Source organism: Bacidia gigantensis, assembly GCF_019456465.1.
Source record: "Bacidia gigantensis strain McMullin 20006 chromosome Unknown contig_180, whole genome shotgun sequence".
NCBI classification, from domain to species: Eukaryota; Fungi; Ascomycota; class Lecanoromycetes; order Lecanorales; family Ramalinaceae; genus Bacidia; species Bacidia gigantensis.
In genome coordinates, this window is record NW_025408596.1 from 1,317,863 (window position 1) to 1,328,667 (window position 10,805).

At 49.0% G+C, this 10,805-nt stretch overlaps 4 protein-coding genes across 4 annotated transcripts; 2 read left to right on the forward strand and 2 right to left on the reverse strand.

Annotated features, from left to right (window-relative positions):
- Positions 1 to 950: 950 nt before the first annotated feature.
- On the reverse strand, positions 951 to 5,168 carry KY384_003311 (uncharacterized protein; the record flags this gene model as incomplete). Its single annotated transcript, XM_044811829.1, has 4 exons — positions 951 to 1,577; positions 1,630 to 2,250; positions 2,296 to 4,853; positions 4,901 to 5,168. 4 exons carry the CDS (start codon positions 5,166 to 5,168, stop codon positions 951 to 953), a joined length of 4,074 nt encoding a protein of 1,357 aa, XP_044670962.1.
- A 336-nt stretch (positions 5,169 to 5,504) lies between these two features.
- On the forward strand, positions 5,505 to 6,053 carry KY384_003312 (uncharacterized protein; the record flags this gene model as incomplete). Its single annotated transcript, XM_044811830.1, has 1 exon — positions 5,505 to 6,053. One exon carries the CDS (start codon positions 5,505 to 5,507, stop codon positions 6,051 to 6,053), a length of 549 nt encoding a protein of 182 aa, XP_044670963.1.
- Positions 6,054 to 6,370: 317 nt separating this feature from the next.
- On the reverse strand, positions 6,371 to 7,129 carry KY384_003313 (uncharacterized protein; the record flags this gene model as incomplete). Its single annotated transcript, XM_044811831.1, has 1 exon — positions 6,371 to 7,129. One exon carries the CDS (start codon positions 7,127 to 7,129, stop codon positions 6,371 to 6,373), a length of 759 nt encoding a protein of 252 aa, XP_044670964.1.
- Positions 7,130 to 7,665: 536 nt separating this feature from the next.
- Positions 7,666 to 8,922, forward strand: GAL7 (galactose-1-phosphate uridyl transferase; the record flags this gene model as incomplete). The annotated part of the gene is made up of 3 exons (XM_044811832.1): positions 7,666 to 7,766; positions 7,820 to 8,007; positions 8,054 to 8,922. The coding sequence occupies 3 exons, from the start codon at positions 7,666 to 7,668 to the stop codon at positions 8,920 to 8,922; spliced, it is 1,158 nt and encodes a 385-aa protein (XP_044670965.1).
- Between the last annotated feature and the right edge of the window lie 1,883 nt (positions 8,923 to 10,805).

The following is a 10,805-nucleotide window of genomic DNA, read 5'->3' on the forward strand; positions in this document are numbered from 1 at the left end:
AGTCCCGAAAAACTTCTGCAATTCTCTGACTGCGTCGAAAAGCCTTATCCGTGTACACAGTCGGAGAAAACCCCCAATTTGAAGAACACTAAAAGAAAGAAACGTATCATCGAGGCAGCCGCCCCCAATTTTTTCAGTTCAAAAAACCCACAGAAGCAAAGTCTCGAGACACAAAACAGCACCTACCTTTTCCCCTCCCCAACTTCCAAACCCCCATGAAGCTAACGGGCAAATGCACCAGAGCCTCCAATCTCAAAAAGAGCTCGAACCACTCTGGCGGCCCTTCCCCGGCACCTAAGAAACGATCCTTATATGTCTGCACATACCACGTTCGGATTGCGGTCATGAAGCTTGGGCGGTACTCGAACGGGTAGAGTGGGTATAAGTCGATGAGGAGCATGATGGGGATGTGGAGGAGGAAGAAGATGAGGTATGTTTTATTCAGTATGTTGGTAAGGGTGGAGGAGGGAGAAGACATAGTGGGATAGAGGTGGGTTGATGGTATGAGCATCAGGAACGTGAATAGGGGAAGGAGAGTGAAGATTGTGGTGGATGCCTTAGAGAAGGTTGCCTTGGGCGGGCCTTATTGGGGTGGTACCCTCTAGGGCCTTGAAAACCAGCAACGGTCTCACAACGGTATCACTACCATTTCGACCCTGCGCATGGTGTTACAACCGCTTCCTAAAGGGTACCAATGTTCCAACGCAAGAACTCAAGAATTGACGGAATAGGCTAGCAGGTTGCTCGAAATGCAGACGACGGCCACGAGAGTTGCGCTCGGAGGCAAAGAACCGTTAGATTATGAACTGTATATTCCTCTGGTGAGCGTCCGCTTCACACTGTCTGCGCCACATAAACCAAGACATTTCCATCCATCCCATCCCATCGATAAAGCGGACTTTTGTGGTATCTTCTCGCCAATGCATATACAACTAGACACGCAATCAAATCTACCGAAGCAGATGCTCAATTCTCACTCTCAACCCCGCGCACTCCTCTGCTCTTGACCCCTCTAGCCCTCCATTTTGCTGAAGCATCAGCAACGTTTGGCTGACAGCTGCCATGTTCTGTTCGCCACCCAAGACCTTGCCTTTGCCTCTTGTCGTTTCTTGAAACCAAAGTTTGACGACATATACGATATCATTGGCGATGACCCTCCGATTTCGTCCGTGAAATGGCTGTTCATCATTGTAGAACATTCCCTCTAGCACTGGGAACAAGGATTCGTGCGGGACACCGATCTCCACCAACGTGTCTACAACCCATGTCTCTGGCCCTTGGTCTCTCTGCTGCGTGTAGGCGTAGCGTTCCAGCATTGGCAGTAAGTCTGGAATTGGAAACATAGTCTCGCTCAGGTTCAGTCTCGTACCTAGACTCCGGGCTTTCTCGATGACCACTTCGTATGGCTTAGGAGCTTGGGAAATGCGCTCCTGTTGGTCAACGGCATCCTCGTGAGTCGTCTGGATGAGATTATTCCATGTTAGGCGAATGTCAGCGGGGTTACGGTGATCGGCGGCTTGGTAGATCAGGATGCAGAGGTCGAAGTAGCCTGCTTGGTCTGCATATTGGTTGTAGAGCTGGTAATATTTGTGAGCATTTACATATGAGTCTTATATGCTTTCCACTTACAGTGTTCATTGGGAGCAGTGATCCGCTGAGCTCTTGCACCAGAGATGGTAACCGATCTGCTCCAACGCGCGGATCATTCGTCAGTCGTTGGAGAAGATCGCTCTGAATATTTGCGATGTCCAGTAAGTCTGAGACCTCCCGCAAGAGCTGATATCTATTCTGCCGGGGGACACCGGGCGATGGCATTGAAGCATTTGCCTTTGCCCTTCCAAGGTATTCTATTCGATTGTCTAATGTCAAGTCGAAAGGACTTCTTGCTAGATCGAGCTGGACACTTGCTGCTTGGTGATTGTGTCCCACTCTGCTGTGGTACCGCCAAAGTAGGTCGGATATTTCAACGGAGTCACTTGACCTTCGCTCAAGGTATGTTACGATGTATGGCGATTGAATGTCGAGTAAACGGTCTTTCTTTTGCTGCAATAGGTACCAATCATACAAATCTGTCTGGAATGCCTCATCCTCTGAGGTATCAATAACTTCATAAGCTTCTGTCCTCCTCCTGGCATTAAGGGAATATGGACCATCGGCTACGTTAGGCGCGGTGTCTTCTATAGTTGTTATGACCTCATGTATCAGATTGTAGCACTTTTTTCGCGCTTCGAAGGACACTATCCGAGGATCCTATTGGGGGTTAGTGGGGATTATAGAATCTTCCAGGATACATACATTATTCGGCCGGCCATCTTCGATCCAGGACAGCGCGGAGTTGCCTCGATCTTTCTCATGGGCAACGGTCAAAGCGAGTTGTATGGCACCAGCATAGAATTGCATGTTGGTAAAGCTAGTAACAGCCCACAATAGCTGCTCCATTGATAGACTGCTTGCAACTTCAGTGAAGAGTCGTAAGCTTTCATTCAGCAGATTCCTCCCCAGCTCGGAGTCACCACCAGCCTCCGATGAGCGTTTCAGCTGTTCTTGTGCTTTAAATATTACGACATCGTCAGCACTGCAGAAGCTACCACATCGTCTCCGCAATGCTTCAGCGACCGTTTCTACATTGGATCCGCTGGCGATGTTCCGGTTGACGATAGCTTTAACCAATTCCTTGGCTAAGTCCCTACCAGTACCAGTGCTGAACAATGCTTCAAACGTCAGAGTGCGGACCTGTTGCCTGACGTCGGGAGAGAGTGAGAGGATTATGTCTTCAACGCGCTCGTCAAAGAATACTTGCACAAAGGCAATACCTTCGATGATGCTGTTAACTAAGAGAACCTGCGAATGTAAGGCTCGATGCTCGGCTTGGAGTGAGATCTCCTCTTGTTTCGTAGAGGCTCTTCCTAATGCGTCAGGGCCAGAGAGACCGTCAATAAACGACTTGTTAGTGTTGAGAAATTCCTTCAGCTTGAGTAAATCTTGTGAGATACTTCTTAGCTTTACCAGCGCGACAGTCGATATTACCACGAACCCCGCTGTAGGCGAAATTCCTTCTTTAAGAATCGGTACTTTCCATATGGATCTCACCAGCCTTGCTACGTAGAGAGACAGACCTTCATGACGAGGTGAGGGGTGGACCATGTCAATCGCTGGTACCGAATGATCGACAACATTGTTCTCGAGGAATTGCGGCTTACCACCATGCTCAATGAAGGCTTTCCGAGCAAACTCCAAGACTTCAGGATCTGTGATGTTGGCAACTCGAGCATCTGATGTTACATCGAGACCCTGTCCACAGGCAACAGCTAGCGTAGTTGAGGCAGTTTCGCCTCGACCATATCGACGAATGAACTTCTTAATTTCCATGTCCAGAGCCTCGTCCCCTCCACCAACACGAATTGTAGATGCTAGAATATCGACTAGTCTACGCCTTCTGTAAGTGTGAATACCGCCATTCGTCATGATAGCAAGAACAGCGGCTGGTTGATCGTATTGAACGGCGAGCTCGTTAGCGAAACCTTGGGGTGTAGATGCAGCGCTGAATGGTGCCGTCACTGAGCCTACATCCTCTGCTGCTGCGCCAAGGTTGAACCACATACCAAGCTCGGGAAACCTAGACGCTCTACTTGAATCGGGTGGCCGGGCGATCTGACCGGAGTCAGGGGCTGTTAGCAACACGGTCTGCGCTGGAGATCGATCATTCTTTTGCACAAAGCAAAGGTTGTAGCCCGGCGCAAACCTTCGTGCCTTTCGTGTGGCAGTCAATGATGATGATAAGGTGCTCACGGTTGAATTCGCTATGTAGGGTGCTGGCTGTGACAGATCTTGCTGTTGTGGAGGCTGAGAGGGGTCTGACGGTGGGAACTTGACATGCTGCACTTGCATACTATTTGGAGCGTTTGAAGATCCGGGCCCATAGATTCTAGATGAAGTTGCACTTAGGAAAATGCGGCACCCGGCCGATGTTGTGGCCAGGAGGTACCAATTTCGGCCTTCTTGAGATGAGATCGGGTCAATGGCGATGATAGACGGCTGCGTTTTGAGAAGCTGCGATAGAGCGTTCTGCATGTGTGAGATATCTTGAAGAATGTTGTGTAGTGATTTTGTGATAGCCAATGAGAGCCCATTGTTCGCTGTCATGTGGAAGACACGGATCGTTGATCGAGATGAAAGGGTGTAAAGCAAGTTCCTACTATCGTCGATAACCATATGTTCAACATGCTCTTGAGGCTGCTTGCTGCTAAATCCTGGCAGCTGAACTGGAGAGAATGCGCCTATGCCCGTGCCCGTATGATTTATCTTACCACAGCGACCTTGAAACCAGCGTTCTTCTTGTTGATATGTCAATTCGTGAACGTCGTTACTGTCCTTGCCCGCGAAAAATATCCTGCCTGTTGCAGCAGAGCCTGCAATGACGCTGACCTCAATTCCTTTGGTATTGATTTGCATTCCTGTAGAGTAAATCTGTACGCTTTGTCCTCCGGTCACGGCGGGCTGAGAAGCCAGTCCTACCAGATATATTTCCGTGGTTGTTGCTATGACGAGGAGTCGTGAAATCGTCGCGACGAAGACTCCCGCTCTTGGATACACTAGTTTGATGGCAGTAATTTGCTTCGGTTGCTCTTCGAAGCCAATCAGAGGAGGGTCTGGCTGTGTGTAATCCCATAAATACAAGGCGTTGTCGATCGATATCCACGCATGATTCAAGTCTGCGAACAGACCCATCGAAGTTGACAGCTGTGCCCTATTGTACTGTTCAAAGACTCTCTCCGGGACGTCATATATCCTGATTCTCTGGAACGGCGCCCAGGCCGCTTGGGGCGATATGTCGTAGTTGGAAGAGATACCCTCTATTGAAGCGTTAACAAGTCCGACGGTCAGTACTGGCGATACTTACGGCTGACATAGCTATCGAGCTCAGGATATTGTGTTTCTCGTACCAGCGCATCATTTACAACTTTGGAAGCCCTCTCAACGGGCTCGAGATCGTTCGAGCCTCTGGTGATTACTGAACCATTTCCTTGGGTTTGCGTGAGCGCTTGGCTCTGGTTCGTTGGTTGCTGTTGTGATTGTGATTGCGTCGACTGCGATGGATTTCGTGCAGGAGTCTGAAGGTATGCACCGGGAAGGGGCCGTTGTGGAGTCTGAGGTATATTAAAGGACATCGCGGTCTAGAATGTGAAGAGAATGGTGCAAAGACGCGTTGAACGGAGCTCGCAGAGCTTAAGCCAAGAGGTGCTGAAAAGATCCAATGCCATGAAAGAACGTAGAGATACAACAAATGACGTGAAGATTGAAGTGGGGATGTTGTGACTTTTCTCGAGACGTAGTGAACTTCAACGCCTCTATGCCGGCGTAGAATTTGAGCATGCGATTCGCGAACCCAAAAAGTTGATAGGGCTGAGATCCAGCCACGCGCTAGTGTTGGCTCCCGTCTAGTCAGGTACCAATATTGTGTCACGGTATTTTCAGCGTTCAGGGAAATCATCACCGCATGCAACATGCTTCGCTCTCGCTTGAAGCCACGTGCCTGCAGTCAGAATGTATGGAAGTGCTACTCGACTAGCACCTCAGCCGCTCCAGCAAGTCCAATAATACTCTCGAGAATACGAGATGATATGAAAGTTGCCATGCGAGCAAAAGATACTCCAAGACTAGACGTGCTTCGAGGTCTGATCGCGGATGCTACCAACGCAGCAAAGGCATCGAATGTTGCGCAAACAGATTCTCACATGCTTCAAATCATCCGCAAACGCATCAAGAATTCCGAGGGTGCGGCGCAAGAGGCGGAACATGCTCACAGAAATGACCTACGTGACAAGGAGTTATCACAACTTTCAATCCTGCAGGCTTATATCGAAGATAGCAACGTCTTGAGTGAAGATGCTGTGAGAGCGTCCGTTCTACTAGTGGTCGAGACCCTTCGAAGAGACGGACAAGCCGCGAGCAAGGGCGGCGTAATTAAAAAGCTTCTTGGTCCTGGAGGTACGCTCGACGGTCAGCTTGTTGACAAGAAAGAGGTAGCACGGATGGTGGAAAGTATGCTCTGAATCTTGATTATTCTCTATGCACTTCAAACACTCCTCTCTATCCTCAGCAGCTCTGCGATATATACTCTCTAGCCACATGCAGCTTCTATTCCGGAAACAGGCTCTACTCGCGATTGTATTCAAAGACTACATAGGTTAGCTCTCATTTTCATTTCCTTGTTCTACGTCCGCCGTTGAAGTCGGAAAAGAACCAAAAATCATCGCTTTCCCGCTACTATCATCATTCTCAGACATATTTCGCTCTAACGCTAATAATAAATGTATCATGCTAATTCGCAATTCTGTTTGTCGTTAATTTTAGGCTTGAGCACGTCAAATCAGATTAGCATACCTTTCAGCTCTATAGAATAGCTGATATTTCGTTCCTCATCCCTGTCCATCAGAATTGGCGCTGTTCTGTTCCATTTGAGCTCTTTCAACTCGATATCAAGCCCTGCGATCTTCGTCCCGTCATCGATCCAAATTAGTTGACTCGCTTTCGCTTGATCGACCTTTAGTCTCGTCGCATCTGGCAGCTCTTCTTCGGGCCCCCGCGTTGGTTTGTCAAGATCAGCCTTCTGAGAAAGCCAGCTGCGAAATAATCTCATGGTCTTTCTATCTAAAACGTTGGCGAGAGAATAGAAAACGCCCTTTCGCGGTCCGATTCTGACTAGACTTGAACTGAAGATGAGCTGAGAGAAGTTCTCGTGACTATCTAGATTGATTCTCAGCTTGACCGAGTCTTCTCCAGACAACCCCGCAGAATTGGCAGCATCGGAAGTGCGTGAGCCCGGAATGTCCCCGGGCGGTTGTCGTCGCCTATAGCTCAGCTCTGGAGTGGTTTTGCACGGCCTGAAACGTGCATGGAGGTTCTTGAAACTATCAGTTTGGATGCCGTTCATTCCAGACCGTCGAGCATCCAAGCTCAAGCTCGGGGTCTCTAGGTATTCACAGAATACGTAATCCGCAGACCGTTGATCCCACGGATGATAACATTCAATGATGAGCCTCCAATCATCGAGTAAGGCGGCTGCGAGCAAGCGCTCATATATAATGTGGTCGATGATGTGGCGGAAGCGACGGCTGACCGATCGCATTGGGAGCAACACCGAAGTTGGTTTTCTGCAGAGCACCAGATGCAAGATCTTTATTCGATCAGCTGTGCAATCAGTACGATGCAAGAGGGAGACAAGACCTCATTTGGTAGATCGAAAAGATCCGATACTCGGCTCTCCATCTTCTCAGCATCAACAAGCTCAGAAATTTCAATGATTGGCAAGTTGAAGGCAGGTGCGTTCTGGGTTCATTCTATTGTTTATTTATCCCTTTTCTACAGCCAGGCGCATGTACAGTCATCGCAATGGTATGTTAGAAGCCTACATCAGCAACATGCGTGAAGGCTATTTTGGGGATTGGTGATGGCCATTCCCGTCGGTCCAGACCTGTATTCCCGAGCCCCGCCTTATGTCATTCTAGCAACTGTAAACTCACAATGGACAATCACAATTCAGTGAGGCGAAGCTCACCTGTATTTCAACTTTCGTAACACAGGCCGAATCAAGAATTCCAAATGTTCGTTGTTGTCAAAGTTCTATAACTGCACACCACGCTGAGACCTTTCACAGGGCCGAGGATGCCTGATGCAGTCCTCGACGATATCTCACATCGACGATTCAACCCATTGAAAAATGCCTGGGTGCTTGTGTCGCCACACAGAACCAAAAGGCCATGGCAGTGAGCTCTGTTTGCATTAGTAGCGTTGGCAGGCGTTGACTTCTTCACATCAGAGGCCAGCAAGAATCGCCCTCCTTAACAACGTTACCCGATCACGATCCCTCATGTTACCTTTGTCCTAAGAATAAGCGGGCCCAAGGAGACGTCAACCCAGATTATGAGTCGACTTTCGTCTTCGTCAATGATTACAGTGCCGTCAAGGGAGACCAGGCGCCATATGAAGTGGCAGAAGATGAAAATAGTATGACGGTAACGAAAAATTCAGTACAAAGGCTGACCCTGGAAAGGCCTCGCAACCTCCCTGCTTCGCGCGGAACCTGTCACCGGAAAATGCTACGTTGTCACTTTCTCCCCCCGACACAACCTGACGCTCGCGGACCTTGAATCTGCTCAGATTTCAGTCGTCATAGACACATGGACACAGATCTATAACGCGCACTTGCCCGCCAATTCTCCTCTCACTGAAAAAGCAAGCTCCAGACCTTCCCAGCCATTAATACCAGGTTTCACCCTCCCAAAGTCGAATGCCCAATATCGCTATATGCAGATCTTCGAGAACAAGGGTGCTGCAATGGGTTGTTCAAATCCCCACCCCCACGGTCAGATATGGACAGTCACAGGGTTACCAGAAGAACCCGCCGCAGAATTGGAAAACTTGCAGAAATATCGCACTGAACACAGCGGGAGGCACATGCTACAAGACTATGCAAGACTCGAAACTGAGAAAGGAGAGCGCATCATCTTTGAAAACGACTCATTCATAGTACTCTGTCCCTGGTGGGCAATTTGGCCGTACGAAACAATGATCGTCCCTCTTCAACACGTTCGAGCTCTACCTGACCTAAGTGTGCAGCAAAGGAAACACCTGGCAGATGCCCTGTCAAATATCACGCGACGCTACGACAATTTATTTGAAACACATTTTCCATACTCGATGGGCATACACCAAGCTCCACTCGAAGGCAGTGACGAGGAAATTAGAAGCAGCTATTTCCACATTCATTTCTACCCACCACTTTTACGAAGCGCGACTGTCAAGAAGTTTTTAGTCGGGTATGAACTAATGGCTGAACCGCAAAGGGATATCACTCCTGAGCAGGCTGCTAAGGCTCTGCGTCATTGTAGTGGGAGTCTGTATAGGAGTAATTTATTCTGACACATCCGCAGTTGAGGTTCTAAGGTGTTCAAGCAATACCTCCCGCAATGTCACAACACCAGCACAATTGCAGGCCAGCGACAGTTCCTGTCACCAGACTTATGCATACAAACGATGAGAACATGGAAGCTCGGAAAGTGGACTAGCTTGCGAAATAAAGACAATTGAGCAAGTCTTCAGTCTTGTTTGCTGTCCTTCATTGATTTCATCACGAAGTCTGCCCTAAAATTTCATCTCGCGGCCATGACCTTGGTCGCAAATATTTACGATAAGTCGTCTTGAGTGCTCAGAACACACTTTGCCAAGATCTAGGTAGGATATACGTTCAGCTTAGGAACATTATGACATAAGCTTTGAAACCGTGCGAAATCTTGAACACAAGAAAATTGCTGACGATGACTTTGGTGGCACAATGGCAAATGGATTGATATGCAGACGATCTATTAGTTTGTAGCTGAGGATTTGACTAGTCCGAGATAGGTTTACAGTGCGAAAAATATTGCAGTTGCATCTGACACGACACCGCCTCCAGGCGTGTTCCACCAGATCCGTCACACCGTCTGGTGCCGTTCTAAGGACCTTTCCTCACCTTGTTAGGAGACGCTTGGACGGCTCTGAAATGGCAGGAAGGGACATCATCGGCTGTTTGAGAATTGGATTCGCTCGATCTCATTCACCAAAGAACCATTTTCGGGCTGATCTGGGTGACAGGCGGATGCAGAAAGATTCATGACGCCCCTTTTCTCGTCAACGTTTGCGGTAATAGAGATGCAGAATGTTATGATAGTCAGCCTCTTAGTTGAAGTCTAGGCCGGGGCATTGCACACGCTGGTCCTTTTGGACCCTGCAAACCGTTGCATCAATGCCGTCTCACCAAGTTTGACGATCCGAGAGGCTTGGCATGGACGATTTGTTGAAGGAGATGTTGACGTCGTCTTTGCAGGCGAATGCTAAAATGTTTCACCAAACCTCTGGTGCCTCGGGCTACTCGACCGTATTTCGGTTTCGTTCATGTTGGGGGCTTGCATTGGTCGAGCGACTCAACATCACAAAAGGTAATCGGATGGTTAGTCTCCGAGACATTGCGTATTCTTCGTGGCTGCCCACGTGGCATTGACGCTCTAGTTTCACCAAACGAGATCGGCCTCCAAAACGGTAAACGAAGGATGAAGATGCTGACCTAAACAGCATAATGCAGCACTCGGCTGTTTAGAGCGTGTCAGTCAGCCAACATCGTCTTTGGTCTAGAAGTCGCAAATAACGGATACGACTACACCGTTATCTGGCCTTGCTGATATCTGTTTGTCACGGCGCGACAGTCATTGACTACGCCTACTGTATTGTGGCGCATCATCGCATGATGGAGTAAGCCTTGGTATTCCCACAGCCGCGGGTGCTGCGCATTTCTTGCGCGAATGATCGCAATGCACGCTCTCTCATTGCTAGGGTATGCTGAGTACTGCAGTCCAGGCGTAAGCACGAGCTAGACGTCGATAAGTACACCCGCTACGATTGACATGAGTGTACCTGGTGTACTGGTCGCGTGCCTGGGCCTAGCCTGAGTTCTGATCGAGATTCTTGAGGTCGGGGCGGAGGAACGAGAGTCAGGATGATAATTGGCGCGCTATAAACGGTCGTGCACCTAATTCGGGATGCTTGTTTTCTCCTGACGTCGACCTGCTTTCTATGCCGGTAAGTCCAAGTAGACCGGCGCAGGTCCAGCGCTGGTTTGCTTCGAGCGCAAGTGAACTCTTCCACCGACTCGTGGAACGGTAGAGACCTGGACCATGGACGGTGGTCTTGGCCCTAAAACGTTGTCCCAAGCGGAGAATTTATTCTTTGATCCCCCTCCGAACCTCGGTGTAGGTTTGAGTTCAGGCTCT